This window comes from Microcaecilia unicolor, chromosome 3 (assembly GCF_901765095.1).
Source record: "Microcaecilia unicolor chromosome 3, aMicUni1.1, whole genome shotgun sequence".
Taxonomy (NCBI): domain Eukaryota; kingdom Metazoa; phylum Chordata; class Amphibia; order Gymnophiona; family Siphonopidae; genus Microcaecilia; species Microcaecilia unicolor.
In genome coordinates this window covers 178,984,577-179,000,635 of record NC_044033.1, presented here as the reverse complement: position 1 = coordinate 179,000,635, position 16,059 = coordinate 178,984,577, and the positions used below count along the sequence as shown (strand labels likewise).

The following is a 16,059-nucleotide window of genomic DNA, read 5'->3' as shown; positions in this document are numbered from 1 at the left end:
TGTGGCATCACTGATGAGGTTGGCTCTTAGGCATTGGTAGAATGAGGCATTGTGACATCACAATATCAGCTCTGGTTACCAGAGACTGAAACTCTTCATATTAAGGGAGGAAGTTATTAACATGGGCTACTGTTAAAGACATGTTATTTTTATGCAGTGAGACCCAGTTACCTAATAACTGGACTTAAAAGTAAAATAACACATCTTAATGGTCACCCAAGTTGATAACTTCCCAGTAAGTCATATGAAGGGTAATTCTGTAACTAGGTGCCTACAATTAGATGCCCCTTTGTATGCATATGTTCTCAAAAAATGCAGCAGTTATGTGTATTAGCACACTATGTGCTATTCTTTAAGATCGTGCTCAAGTGCAATAACACGCAAATGCAAGGGGGCATACATATGGGGTGGGCTCCCAGTTACGCAGATTACTTACAGAATACAGTAAACTACGTGCGCCCTTACTGCATTTGAATGCCTGCAGTTACACTAACTTTGGCTGTTGTCACTCGGTGTGCCAAAATGTAAGATCTGGGTTGTGCTAATATTCTATAATGGAATCTGGGTGCCCCCCCCCCCGCTCCTCTCATTTTGCTGTGGCCTGAGGAGACAATGGGTTGGGAGCAGGTTTTGCACCCCCTCTATATTTGTGCCCTGTATGGCTGCACCACTCGCACAGCCCTTAATACACATTCCAGCACAGTTTTGTGCGCTCCGTACGCTCTTATAAAACTGCCCCAATATATGTGTGTGCTTAAGGTGCACAGAAATCACAGTGGCTGCTTTTAGCTGATAGAAATGTAGGTGCTTCTGGAGCCAGAGAATAGGCAGAATTGTGGTTGGGAGTAGCACTTTTATTTTATAATATTCACGCATACGTGCCGATTATTACTGGCAAACAATTTTACCTGCCGCAGTGCAGCATTATATATGTGCACCTGCTTTACCCTGGGCTAAGGTGCATAGGTGTTATGTTAAAATAGGTATCCTCCACTTGACTGAATTATCTATAAAAGAGTTATCAGATAGTTTGGACCATCCTGCCTTAATGTGACAGTCTTTCTTCAGAGGACAGTATCTGGCTAATTAGAGGTGCCTGGTCTCCCCTGTGTGTGCTAGGCTGTTCATTAGTTTTCTTTCTGCTTGAATGCACAGCCAGGATTTTGGGAGGCTACTGCTGTTTTAGAGTTGGAATTTGCCACAGGTTCTCTGCAGTGACTGCTACTTTCCATCAAGCTGTACAGGAAGGCTCATTGCTGTTGTTTCGTGACCAACTTGCCATTTGATGGCTGTTAATAAATAGGATGGCATCTCCATGACTATGGACCGTTCAAGGGCCTTCACCAAACATATGAGATTTATTTATTTATTTTTTTGTTTGTTACATTTATACCCCACATTTTCCCTCCTATTTGCAGTCTCAATGTGGCTTACAAGTAAACGTAAAGGCATTTGCCGTTAAGGTTGATAACAAATACAAGATTGTGTTGTGGTCATATGAGGTACATGTGATTCAGGCGTCATTGGGTTGAGCGTAATCATGATAGTAAGTTGACCAGTACGATCCTTGATTATGTTGTGTTGCTGGGTGTGGGGAGTTACGTTGGATCGGAGGGATAGGCTTTTTTGAAGAGGTGAGATTTTAATGATTTCCTGAAGTTTAGGTGGTCATATATTGTTCTCACAGCATGCGGGAGTCCATTCCATAGTTGTGCGCTCATGTAGGAGAAGCTGGGGTAATGTAGGTTTAGGTATGATCGCGCTGATCTGGATGAGACTTCAGGACCTAAATGTGTGTGTTTTAATTTAGGTCAGTGGTTTTCAACTCAGTTCTTGAGACATACCCAGCCAATTAGGATTTCAAGATATCTGTCCTTGAGATAAAGGTGCATGTACTATCTCCATTGTATGCAGATCTCTCTGATATATATGCAGACTGACTAGGTATGTCCTGAGGACTGGGTTGAGAACCCCTGGTTTAGGGGAAATGAGAGTACAGTAGAAAATTCAAATACCTTGAAGTGAATTGAGCAGACTAGGGTTGGCCTTTTGGACTCTATTCAGAGTGAGTTATTAATTTGCTGGCAGGTGGCAAACACAGAACTTGCTTATCCAGCTGATTTCAAGCCTTATCTGGATAAAACTGACCTGTTTAATGTGTCACATGGCAAGATTTGATCCCGATAAGGGGCCAGGTTTGGGAACAGCGGAGGCAGAGGCAGAACTGGTAACTCTGTTTTAATGATGATATTGAGCTACTAAGGACCAAATTCTATAAATAGCACCGAAAAAATAACACGCTAAGTGCTATTCTATAAACAGCGCTGAAAGTTAGGTGTGGTTTATAGAATACTCTTAGCATCTAACTTTAGATGTGAGGATTTACATCAAGTAAATCCTCACGTCTAAAGGCATGGATCTCCTTTATTCTATAACAGATGCATAAATTCTAGGAATTCCCTTGATCCATGCGTGGCCACACTCCCTTTTTGCTTATGCGCGTGTAAATTTCAGTTAGTGCTGATAATTGGCTCGATATTCAGTTAAATTGCACACACAAGTTGAGTGCAGGCCTAAATTTGCATGTACAATTTTAAGTGCCATTTATATAATTTAAGGGTAAATGGCTGAGTTATCCCTTTAATTTAGGCCTGCTGAATAGGTGGCCATAAGCGGATAGTTGCTGGAGTGACCAGTCAGCCCCTATACATGTATTTAATGATGCACCTTAAATAGAAAAAGCCGCTGAATCGACATACCAATGCTCAACATTGCAGTAGCTATCCTGACTGAACGTCAAGCCCTTTGTCCTTTTTCTGACTTCATACTCTTCCCAAATATGAAGGGAAAGCCAAGAGAGGAGGCAAAAACTAATCTGAACAAAGAAGCTTGGTGCCAGTTGAATTATATGAAGCATTGATCGCTCTAGTAATGTTTCCATGTTACATAGCACTATACAGAATAAATCCCAAACATTAGTTTTGCTCTCAAGGTAGTGAGAATTGAGTCCCTTGAGATAAGCTGTGTGGTGGAGTTGATCTGGAGATTGCCGTATCCAGCATGGCTTTTGTGTTGTATCCTCTGGACTACCAGGATCCCTCCAGACAGCAGTTTAATTTTATTCTACTTCTGTTATCATTTTTTTTTTTTAGCACTTACCAGCTTTGAGGTTGTGATCCAGCATGGCCTGGCAACTCCAGAAGGCTTAGCCGTCGACTGGATCGCTGGGAACATTTACTGGGTGGAAAGTAATCTGGATCAGATAGAGGTGGCCAAGCTGAATGGGAGCATGAGGACCACTCTGCTGGCTGGGGACATTGAACACCCGCGAGCCATTGCACTGGATCCTAGGGATGGGTGAGTAGCAGCGGTTCTTTAACTTCTGTAGAATGCTAATAAATTCACCGTGCTGGCTGTTGGGATCATTTTTATTTTAATTATCCTTAAAAGTAATCACAACCGATGAGACACTGGCCAGTACTTCTAAAGCATCACTGCTTGAGCTCAGGATATTTTGTCCTCATACTAACTGGTCAAGCACCAGTGACCTTGTAGACCCATCACGCAATAATCCAGTATCTTTGTGTGTCACAAAGGGTTTATGTTTTGCCAATTCAGATATTCAGCTAGTCCCATGGCATTCAGAGAGAGCGCAGAGGAGAGTAAAGGGCTTTTCTTTCTGAGGGGTTGTCCAACCCATCTTGCCCAGAATCCTGTTTCAGATAGTGGTCTTGGAGTTGTTAATAACACCCAGCAGAGCTTATATGTCCCCTGTGGATATGTTAAGTATTGCTTTTCCTGTGTACCTTTTTTTTTGAAGACATATCACAGTACATTGTGGGGTACTGGTTGCTGTTAAAGCACATGTGGAGCTGGTGTGAGAACTTTCTTGAGGAAGGGAGGGTGCTTTGTAAATCTGCACACTGATATCCCTTCTTTCCCCCAGGATCCTCTTCTGGACAGATTGGGACGCCAGCCTCCCGCGTATTGAAGCTGCCTCCATGAGTGGCGAGGGACGGCGCACTATTCACAAGGAGACTGGATACGGAGGCTGGCCCAATGGTCTCACCGTGGACTACTTGGAGAAGCGAATTCTGTGGATAGATGCCAGGTGAATATGGGAGGAGTGATTTAGCTTCGTTAAGAAAAAAAGAATATGTTGTTAGTTGCCCCCATTCTCCCCACCCTTCCTTGCTGGATGGGGTGTAAAATAGGACATGTTCAGCTATAGTCTCTATCTCATTTCATGGCAACACAACACCAGTCATGTACTTGAAAAATTCTTGGTTGTGTTTCGTTTCCTTGATGCTGAAGTTAGTGATATGATCCCGAGACCACCTCCATCAGTGAAGCAGCTTGGATCCAAGAATTTCCAGTCTCATTTGAAGGGTATATAGACAGGACACAGACGAATGGATAAAATTTCCTTAAACCATATTTTGGGAATAATTGTTAAAGTTAATTGAAGCCTGAAGATCTAGAAATACATTGTGGCTTTTTTTTTTTTTTTGGGGGGGGGGGGGGTGGGGTGGCCTGGTAACTTTTTCTTGCTCTCTTTGAATATCTTGCTCAATCAGATCTGGCCTGTATTAGGCTGCAGAGCCATGAAGCAGTTAACCCCTTGTCAGTGGTGTGCTGGTAAATTTTTAACAATAGGCTCTCTCTCCAGGCATAGCCAGCCCTGCAGTTTGAGGGGAGGGGGGTGGGGAGACCCATGGGTGGACTGCAGAGGCAAAGCATTCCTCTCCACCCTCCCCATGCAGGTGCACTAGGCATACTTTGCTGGCAGGGATGCCAAGCCCCCATCCAAATAAATAGACTGCCACTTCTTGCTGGTTCTTTCTGGCTCTGAGCAGCATGCCGGGACTTCTCACACATATTCTGAGCATGCACAAGAAGTCCCAGCATGCTGCTCAGTGCCAGAAACAAACAGCAGGGAGTGGTGGCAGTCCATTTATTTGGCTGGTGGGGCTGAGCATCCCTGTCAGCAAAGTGAAAGGGAGTTCAGGAGGGGGCCTGAGCCCAAATTTTGGGATCCGGTTGTTAAAGTAATCACAGGGGGCCTAGGCTCCCAAAATTCTTAAAAAGTTAACAAGTGGCTCTCCGAGCCAGTGTGAGCTACCCCTTATGTTTATCTCCCCACCTTGCCCAGCCAGTGTAATGAGAAGCTTTGACCAGGGGCCACAAATCACCCCTCCTTCCAGGTCTCAGTATGCTGCACCCTTCAGCAATGGGTAATACTCCCTCTCCTATGCCAAGGGCTGTGAGAGCTTCTGTCTCAGTATTTAAACCTGGACCTTCTGTATGGCAATGGTAGCCCTGTCTCAGAGATCTTTATTAAATGACAAAGCTAGGTTTAAAGTGTGTTTTAAAGTTACTGGCCAGAGTGAGATGAGGTTTTTCTGGTTTTTATGCTTTTTCTAGGTCTGATGCAATTTATTCAGCTTTGTATGACGGATCTGGCCACATCGAAGTCTTGCGAGGCCACGAGTATCTGTCTCACCCGTTTGCCGTAACGCTTTATGGCGGGGAAGTGTATTGGACAGACTGGAGGACCAACACCTTGGCGAAAGCGAACAAATGGACCGGTTATAATGTGACGGTGGTTCAGAGGACCACAACTCAGCCGTTTGACCTGCAGGTGTATCACCCATCCAGGCAGCCTCTAGGTAACTGCAGCAAACATATATGGATGTCTGACTTTCAGTTGTTAGACATTAGCATGTGAAAACTGAGTTGTGAGTGGTTTGAGGGGTTTTGGAAACAGTTTGACATAAAGTGGTCAAATTTTTCCACTGAACTGCCAGAGATTGTAAAAAGAAGTACATCTGAACTTGGCAAACAGTTAAATTTATCCATCTGGAAAGGGGGTGTCGTTTGGGGTGGGGTGAGGACATCAAACAGTATTTGTTTTTAAATTAATTAATTTATTGGGATTTATTAACCACATTTATGAAGAGATTCACCCAAGGCGGTGTACAGCAGGTACAGTTTAACATAAAACTTACAATTTTGTTAACAGCATAACAATAGTAAAATAACCAAGAATAAACATAAATACAATAAATGAGGTAAACTTGTAAACAGTAAATTGAAACTAATAATAGAACTACCATGAAACAGTATAAAAAATATACACATTTAACAGCAGTGGAATTCAAATACCAGAGATATAATACAATGTTAGCACAATACTAATGATGATACACCTAATAAGCATGCATTAGAGCATTCAGCTAATGTAGATATGACGCTAAACGTTTTCTACAATGCAACTTACCAAACTAAGAGACCAAGAGCAGATATATGATGGGAACAAGATGCGTGGTACAGATCCAGTTGGGATAATTTGATGGTTAGCTAATCTCAAGGCAAGTTCTTTGTATAGCTAAGCAAGAGATAAGGAACTGATCTACGTTACAGTGTGTGTAGCAAACTAGTTCAGGTACAGAATGAGTGTCACCCTCTGTATTAAAGGCTTGGGAGAAGAGCCAGGCTTTCACCTGCTTCCTGAAGTAGAGGTAGTCTTGAGTTATGCGTAGCCCCTCTGGGAGTAAATTCCAGAGCGTGGGGGCTACTCCTGAGAAGGCTCGCTGGCAGATATCACATCGTACAATTTCTTTTGACGAAGGTACTGATAGTGATGATCCTTGAGAGAACCTTGGAAGTCTCAAAGGAGTGTAATGGGCTAACTTATTCTTTAAGTACTCTGGCCCATTTTTTATCTGAGGACCTTGAAAATCAAACATAGAGTTTTAAATTTAGCCCTGTAAGGTACTGGTAGTCGGTGTAGCTTTTGCAGAAAGGGTGTGATGTGGTCATGCCACTTGCAGCCTTCTATCAGTCGTACCGCAGCATTTTTAATTAGTTGGAGCTGGTATAAACTCTTTTTGGTTTGGCCATTGTACAGGGCATTACAGTAGTCTAGTTGTGATGAAATCATGGCATGGACCATTGTGGTCAGACTCGTCTTTTCAATATATGGAGAGAGATTTCGTATATATGGAGAGAGATTTCGTAGCTACCATAGGTGATAGAGACAATTTTTGAAGGTTGTTTGAATTTGTGGGATCAGAGTGAATGATGAGTCTAGCAGTGTCCCAAGATTCCTGACCTCTGATGTTAGGGAGAGTTCATACTTCCTAAAAGGTATTTTGAAGTCGGGTATTTGTCCATTTGTGTTTGGTACCCAAATAATTTCTGTTTTATTTGGGTTCAGGCAAAGTTTGTTGTTGTTTGCCCATTCCTGAATTGCGGTTAGGCAGGCAGTCAGTCAGTTTACTCAGAGCTGTGGGTAGATCTGGTTCATTGGGTATTAGTAGTTGCACATCATCAGCAAAGATGTAGAATTTTGTGTCCATTGACTGAATCAGCTCATCCAGAATGCATACATTTTATCCATCAGCATGCATAAATATTTAAAGTTGCATGCAAATTTTTTAAGCCAGCACTTATTTATATAATTCCACTGAAAATGTACATAATTTTTAAATGTGCAGGAGAGCTTAAAGTCAAATGGCAGCCGCTTGCTGCTGATTATTGACCTCAGTGTGCCTGGGAAGTAGGCAGAATTGGAAAACTGAATGTGTCAGCAGAGTAACAGGGAATAACAGCTTTCGTATCAAAGCTATTGGATCAAGTCCAGCTGGAGCTGGTGAGGGTCACCATCGTTACCACCAGAAATGCATGCGGAGAGGGAATCCTAGAACAGCATGCATCTATTTTGGAGCCTATTCTGTGTGTTTAAATCTTTTTATTAATATATCAAGTCATATAAAAAGAGAACAATAAGCACCAGAACAGAGCAACCAACATTGGAAACAACTATACAGCAATTGAGCAAAATCACAGAGGGGCTTTGTGTCTTATAGCCCCCCCCCCTGAATACAACACCCCAACCACCCTCCCCCCCTCCAAAAAAAAATTGGAGCCTATTTTATATAGAAAAGGATTTGCCTACTTTTCTTAGTGAAAGAGGTCAAATATATGTTTATATTTTTAGTGTATCAAAACACCAAATATCTCAGGCTAGCTTAATTTTAATATAATCTGGGTCCCCCAGTAATCATCGTCTTTTTATTTACTCAGACACAGCAGACGTCTTAAAGACTTCAGCGGTGCTGCTCAATACCATAAACTTTGTATAGCTGTTGAGATTTGAGACCAATAATGAGGCGGGCTTATATATGCTATTGAGTAGCACTGCTGAGGTCTTTAAGCTGGTAGAAACTTTTCTTGTGTCTGGGTGAATGAAAGACAACATTTTCAGTGTAAGCACATACACCGTAAAGCTGGACGCATGGATTACAGTATTATAAGCTATGTGCATAACTGTGCCCCGCACATGCTTCACCCAAACTCCACCGATATGAATGCCCTCCTTCAAAGTATGCACCATTGAATACTGGCACCTAGTTAAGGAATAAGCTGTAACCAGAAACCATTCATTTGCAGATGTGTTCACATATGCGTATAAATGACTCGCATACTGCCTTTACATGTGTTATTGCTAAAATTAGGCTGTTTTTATAGAATTATCCCTTTGTTGGTTTGTTGAAGCAAATGAGTGGTTACGTGCTTATACCAGGGGCATGGCCACGGGGGCCTGGGCCCCCATTGATTTGGCCCTGGACCCCCCTGCCGACGACCCTCTCAACCCCCCCTCCCGCCGCCAACCCGCCATCTGCTACCTTTGCTGGCGGGGGACCCCAACCCCTGCCAGATGAAGTCTTCTTCCTTCATTTGGTTTCTGAGTCTGACGTCAGACTCACAGAAACAGAACAAAGCCCTGCAGATTGCAAGGCTTTGTTCTGTTTCTGTGAGTCTGCAGGACGTCAGACTCAGAAACCAAACGAAGGAAGAAGACCGGCTGGCGGGGGTTCCGGCAGCAAAGGTAGGTGACGGCGGGCGGGGGTCGAGAGGGTCGTCGGCAGGAGGGGGGGTCAAAGTTGTTGTTGGTGGTGCTGGCGGCAGCGGGGGGGGGGAGGGGGTGTTGGCATTGGCGGCGGGAGGCACTAAAATGTGCCCCCTCACCTCGGGCTCTGGACCCCCCTCCCACCGAAGTCTGGCTGTGCCCCTGGCTTATACTGCTATAAGATATCATCTGACGGGGAATGCTTAGCTGTTCCTTCTACTTGTCAGAATTCTTGCCTGTTGCACTGCTGTAATTTTATGCACCCAGTTAGTGTTTGGTAAGAGTGGACGCTTCAGTGTTCTACCTGATTGTCAAAAGGCTAATGAAGAAGATTGCTACTGGGAAGGTTTTTACCGTTTCCTGTCTCTGTCGGTCTTGCTTTGAGGCTGTTGCCCAGACTGGCGTGATTACTTATAGAAAGAGTAGGATTTGTTATATGAATTATACTTTTTGTAACTGGATTTTTTGGTTGATAGCCAGTATTGTACCTCCTTGAGGTTGAATAACACTGTTCGAAGTCGTTCTCTGCCAAAGTAGTTAAAGTATTACAGTCATCATTGATAGTCTATTATTTCTTTATTGTCAAATAAATTGTCCCAGTGCAAGAATCATCTGCGACTTTCTCATGAACGTCCTCACACAAGTTAGATGCTCTCAGCCAAACCATGTGTCTAGCTGCTATTACTACTACTACTGCTACTACTTAGCATTTCTATAGCGCTGCCAGGGTTACGCAGCACTGTACAAGTTTATGCTACTGCACCACCTCTGGCAGCTGTTGCATAGGCATCATGGACTCTCTTATCATAGTTTTTGAACAATCTTCAAAGTCTTGCAAGATTAAGTCAAACTCTTTAGCTCAATCCTTAGCAATAGACTCGGCCATAGGCTTTAAATGGTCGAGAACCTTATACATATACTGCGTCATGGAGAAATAGTGAGCTGCTACATGAGCACTTAACATGGTATTTTGGAATGCTCGTTTGCCAATGAGATCTAGGAATTTCTGGTCTTTTGCTGATGGTAAATTGGAATGGGTTCTTGAGTTCTTATGTTTTTGTGGTGCAGATTCCATGACCATTGAATGATGTGACAATTGCGGTTTTCCAAATCCCATGACAGATTGAATTTTATATTCAATTGACCGTGAGGTACATCGAAAGGTATAAGGTGTAGACCAAATTCCTTTATGAAGATCTAGGAGCACTTCATGTGAAGGTAAAGCTACAATTTGTATAGGTGCATCCAGGTATTCAAAGGCACTTATGTGGTTTGCTCTAGGATCAGGCATAGCTTGAGTAGGACAGTCGAAGATGTCTGGGAGATGCAGGAGGGGATGCTTCTGATGGAGAGTGAAATCTCTGGTGAGTTGAGAAAAAGTGTAGCTTTTCCTTGAAGAACTAGTCCCGTAAATCTCAGTGAGCTGCATGAGAATGGAGGAGTAAATGCCTGGAGGATGTACTGTGAGCAGGCAGTTGTTGTGGAGAAGGGAGACAGATCACTGCTTTTTAAAAGTGGAGCCATGCCTGGATAGAGAATGGGACCTCTTCTTCCGTTTCCCTGAAACTCCCTCATTAGAAGCTCGCCTGAGCACCCTAGCTGTTGTTGTCTGCACAGAGTCTTAATGCAGAAATACTGGAGGAGAAGCTTTCCTTAGGCATTTAGCAGGGCTGTGCTCTGGCGTGGACGGCACAAACAATGCCTCAGGTGCGGAGCGAAGGAGTTCCATGTCTCTATGGTGATGGCATTGTGGGGTGGCATCCTGTTGGACAGAAGAGCTGTGGCTGTATATCTTATCAGCGCTGTTCTGGGAAGCTTCTGTGTGTGGCTACCAGTGCTTTTTTTGTAGAAAAAAAGGTGCCGGTACTCATTATGGGCGGGGTCACCACATATGGCCCCACCCCTATGATAGCCACACCCACATTAACCACACCCCCTATACCAGCCATGGCGCATATAAACAGACATCATTGAAAATATTATAGTACTATAGGAGAAAAAAATAACCTGAATTTTTTTCATTATAAATAATCTCTGTAAGCTCTTACAGCTCCAGTATACCCAGTGCAAAATAAGACAGCCAATGTAAATTCTCAAATTAGACATATTACAAACACTAAAATGAAAATAAAATGATTTTTTTCTACCTTTGTTGTCTGGTGACTGTTTTTCTTTCCATATTGGTCCCAGTCTGTGATTCTGCTTTCCTTTCTTTTCGCTTAACTCTTCTGTGCCATTTGTCATTTTTGTCTCCTTTTTCTTTGCTTTCTTCAATATTTTTCAGGCTCTCTGTCCAGATTTAATTCATTCTTACTATCCATTCTTTAATTTCCTTCATCTACCTGTGGCTTTTCATCTTTTCCTCACCCTTGTTCTCCCCATGCCCCTTCCTCTTATTCTCCAGTCTTTCTCTATTCCCCTTTTCCATCCAGCAGCTCTGCTTTCTCTCCCCATCCTTCCAGTGTCTCCTCTATTTCTTCTGCATTCTTCCATCCAGCGTCTTCCCTCTTTCTCTCCCTATCCTTCCGTTTTCCTCTCTCTCTCCCCATCCTTCCATCTGTTTTCCCTCTCTCTTTCCCCATCCTTCCATCTGTTTTTCCCTCTCTCCCCAATCCTTCCATCTGTGTTTTTCCCTCTCTCCCCATCCTTCCATCTGTTTTTCCCCTCTCTCCCCAATCCTTCCATCTGTTTTCCCTCTCTCTTTCCCCATCCTTCCATCTGTTTTTTCCCCCTCTCTCTCCCCATCCTTCCATCTGTTTCCCTCTCTCTTTCCCCATCCTTCCATCTGTTTTTCCCTCTCTCCCCAATCCTTCATCTGTTTTTCCCTCTCTCTCCCCATCTTTCCATCTGTTTTCCCCTCTCTCCCCAATCCTTCCATCTGTTTTTCCCTCTCGCTCCCCATCCTTCCATCTGTTTTCACCCCTCTCTCTCCCCAATCCTTCCCTCTGTTGTTTTCCCTTTTTCTCTCTGTCCCCAATCCTTCCATCTGTTTTTCCCCTCTCTCTTTCCCCATCCTTCCATCTGTTTTTCCCCCTCTCTCTCCCCATCCTTCCATCTGTTTTCCCTCTCTCTTTCCCCATCCTTCCATCTGTTTTTCCCTCTCTCCCCAATCCTTCCATCTTGTTTTTTCCCTCTCTCTCCCCATCTTTCCATCTGTTTTTCCCCTCTCTCCCCAATCCTTCCATCTGTTTTTCCCTCTCGCTCCCCATCCTTCCATCTGTTTTCCCCTCTCTCTCCCCAATCCTTCCCTCTGTTTTTTCCCTTTTCTCTCTCTCCCCAATCCTTCCATCTGTTTTTCCCCTCTCTCCCCACTCCTTCCATTTGTTTTTCCCTCTCTCCCCCCATCCTTCCATCTGTTTTCCCTCTCTCTCCCCAATCCTTCCCTCTGTTGTTTTCCCTCTTTCTCTCTCTCCCCCATCCTTCCATCTGTTTTTCCCCTCTCCCCAATCCTTCCATCTGTTTTTTCCCTCTCTCCCCCATCCTTCCATCTGTTTTTCCCCTCTCTCCCCAATCCTTCCATCTGTTTTCCCCTCTCTCTCCCCACTCCTTCCCTCTGTTTTCCCTCTTTCTCTCTCTCCCCAATTCTTCCCTCTGTTGTTTTCCCTCTTTCTCTCTCTCCCCAATCCTTCCCTCTGTTGGTTTCCCTCTCCCTGCCAAGTTTCCCGCGAACGGCGCGAAGTCGTGACGCACGCGGCACCAGCCCCTATTTCCGGCCGCTGCTGCTTCTCCTGTTGAGCAGCAGCGGCCGCTACACAAAGAAAAAGAAGATTAAAAAAAAAATTTTGAAACCTGGCTGAAACGCGGCACCCCGGCACTGTAGACAGCCATTAGGCATTGGCTGTTGCCCCGCAGCCACTCCTCCTCTTGCCTCTACGTCACTGCCCCTGGAGGAAGACCCCGGAGGAGCGCAGTGACGTAGAGGCAAGAGGAGGAGCGGCTGCGGGGCAACAGCCAATGCCTAATGGCTGTCTACAGTGCCGGGGTGCCGCGTTTCAGCCAGGTTTGAAGTTTTTAAAAAAATCTTTTTCTTTGTGTAGCGGCCGCTGCTGCTCAACAGGAGAAGCAGCAGCGGCCAGAAATGGGGGCTGGCACTGCGTCCGTCACGGGGCGGGGCGGGGGAGCAAAAAAAAAAAAGGTGCCGGTACGCCGTACCGTTGCGTACCGGCACAAAAAAAGCACTGGTGGCTACAGAGTCCTCTTGTACCTCGTGGGAGTTGGAGTTTTCTGAGGAGGAGGAGCTGCACTGATGCTGGGTACCTCCCCATCCAGCTGCACTAGTGAACAGGAACAGAGCTTCCTGGAAGGGTGGTTCATTGAAGGTGTCCTCTTTCCTTCCTTCAGGGACTTCCTTAATTTTAAGTTGCTAATCTTTCTTGATGTGGGAGACCTTTTTAAGCAATTCGGGCAGTTGGAAACAGGAAGCACCACATACAAATATAGCCCTAGGGGCTCTGGAGCAACTGATTGCAGAGCTTCCAAAGTTTGTGCATGCAGGTGGTGGAGCAGCTCATAGGGCCTTTCTGGATGTGGAACTGCTATTGTATTTGTCTGTGAGTTCTAGATATGAATGGTGTCTGAGGTGTGGGAAGGGGGAGTAGGAATATGATCCTTGCCAGGAAGGGTAGAAATAACAAATTGGAAATGTTCAATGAACCTGTATTGGCAGTGTGGCCTAGCCTGCAGGGGAGGAACACTGACCAAGGAAGAGTGAGAGGGAACCTAATAGGGGGAGGAATCAGTTGGGGACAAGGCAGGTCAGGTCAGGATGAAATAGAGAGCATAGACTGGGGCAGTAGGTATGGGGTTTGAGGGTATTAAGCATCCTACCCCAAAACAAAAGTAAAACTGCATTCGGAGAAAAAGGTGAGGGAAAAACAGAATAAGGAGAGGAGGAAGACGACATTAAAGTGGGGAGGTACTGAGAAAGAAGTGGGGATGGTCTGAGACAAAAGAAAAGTGTCTGATGTGCACAGGTTAGGTAGGGAAGAAGGACCATTGAGGACTGGCTGGGAGGGGGAGAATATGGGTTGTATAGATGGGCCAGGGTGGACCGGAAGGCATAGCGTGAGTGTGGTGTAGATGGGCTGGGAGTAGGATAGTAAACTGTGGCGATGAGTTGGGGTTGGGGAGAAAGAGAGACTGGTGGGACTTGTAGTGCTACTCCTAGCATTTCTTTTACCCACAATTCCTCCCTGTGTGAAACCAACTGCTGTGCTCTTCATTTAAAGACAACCTGACCAGTTGTGTTCACAACCCACCATGCTTTAATTTCCTTTATATGGACTTGGTAATTTGTGCCAAGTTGATCACCCCCAATCATTTTGAAAAGTTGGTTCCTATGTCTGAGAGTAATAACCCAGTGTGTTCAAAATAGGTGATACTATGGGGCTGGTTTTCAATGCACTTAGACTTACAAAGTTCCATAGGCTGCTGTGTAATTTTGTATGTCTAAGTGCTTTGAAAATACACCCCTACGCAACTCACTTAAAACCAACATTCTTAATACAGCGACTGTGACTCCAGAGTCAGAAGAGAAGCGTGTGGCTTCATCTTGTTTTCCAAAGGGCAGCAGGATTCTAGTGAGACATGGGAAAGTAGGGAAGAGAAAGCCAAGTGACTCAGAATAACATTGAAGGCAGGGAAGTCCTTGACAGGAAATGAACCTACAGCAAAGGATCCATTTTAAGCTGCCATGAAACAATAACTAACCTTCATCTTTATTGCCGTTCTTCTCCTTCCCTTTCCTTTTTTATACATCAGCTCCAAACCCTTGCGCAGAAAATGGAGGAAAAGGCCCCTGCTCTCACCTTTGCCTCATCAACTACAACCGCACCCTCACCTGCGCCTGCCCACATTTAATGAAGATGGCACAGGACAAGAAAACCTGTTATGGTATGTGAAAGCTTAAAAAGAATTCAGGGTACTGTAACAGATTGAGATATATTGTTCTGAAGGGCAGGGTTTGTATGACTGTGCCCAGCAATGGTCTGCATGTGGTCCTCTTGAATAGAAAGGGGCAGGCAAAATGGGCACCTGCCTAGGGTTCCAGGCTGGTGGGGGTGCCACATCGCTGCTATCACTATAATGCTAGTGGAACTAAGCTCATATCTAGCTGACCCAGCATGACCCCTTCATTGAAAAGGGGTAGGCCTCAATAGTTGGCTGCATCTTGGGCCAGTTATGATGTTATAGGCGGTCTCTCAGCTGACCACCCAGGGTATTTAGCCTTGCAACTTCCCCCACTCTCCAACATCTAGGTGATGGTCTGGCCTCCCTTGAATCATGACCTTTTATATTATGTAGCTGCCTTGATGCCACCCTTCCAACCATCTGTTAAGTTTATCTGTTAGTTAGATTTGGGGTATATTTCCTTTCATAGGGAAAAAAATGGGGGAGGGAAATACTACAACACAGTGGCGTAGCTAGGTGGGGCCACGGGGGCCTGGGCCCCCCAAATTTGCTCTTGGCCCCTGGTTGGCTGGTGGGAGTCCCCAATCCCTGCCAGCTGAATACTTCGTCCAGTGCTGGTCTGCAGCAGCACCGTTGTATTGTCTGCCCTGCTCTCTCTCTTCCCCTCACTTCGGGCACGCTCCTTTTAGTGAAACTGAGCTCAGTTTCACTAAAAGGAGCGTGACCGACTGTCTATGCCCTAAAAATGGTCCAGAATTATACTGGACGAAGTATTCAGCTGGCAGGGGTTGGGACTCCCACCAGCCAAGATGTTTACAATGACAGCAGTGGGTGGCAGGAGGGGGGGATGGTGAGGGTGCGGTGGTGACCAAAACATGCCCCCTCCCTTCCTTTGGCTCTGGCACCCTCCCACCTTGAGGTCTGGCTATGCCCCTGCTACAACAGAGAAATTATAAGGAGCTGGCGGGAAGAAGCAGGGGATTGATTAGTTTTAAAGGAAAAGAAGGAATAATCCCTGCCCAACTTTATTTATATTTCAAATTTGATATATCACCTTGTACTAAAAAAAGAAGGAAATAAATCATAACTTTGGCACGTTTCATTCCACAGTTGGTCATTTTGTCTTTTTACTATCCAGGTAACTAGAGTCTAAATCTCTGGAAATGCATCTAGGTGTCCTCCATTGAAAAATTCCAATAATACCGGAATCTGAAGGGCTTTGGGGAGATCAAGGT

General features: G+C 44.9%; 1 protein-coding gene across 1 annotated transcript in view; it reads left to right on the top strand.

Moving 5' to 3' along the window:
• LRP1 (LDL receptor related protein 1) overlaps positions 1 to 16,059 on the top strand; it is a 612,781-nt gene that overhangs the window by 346,633 nt on the left and 250,089 nt on the right. The window contains exons 25-28 of the mRNA XM_030196646.1: positions 3,153 to 3,357; positions 3,947 to 4,111; positions 5,425 to 5,669; positions 14,675 to 14,806. Of these exons, the coding sequence (XP_030052506.1) occupies positions 3,153 to 3,357; positions 3,947 to 4,111; positions 5,425 to 5,669; positions 14,675 to 14,806 (747 nt within the window). The remainder of the gene's footprint in view (positions 1 to 3,152; positions 3,358 to 3,946; positions 4,112 to 5,424; positions 5,670 to 14,674; positions 14,807 to 16,059) is intronic.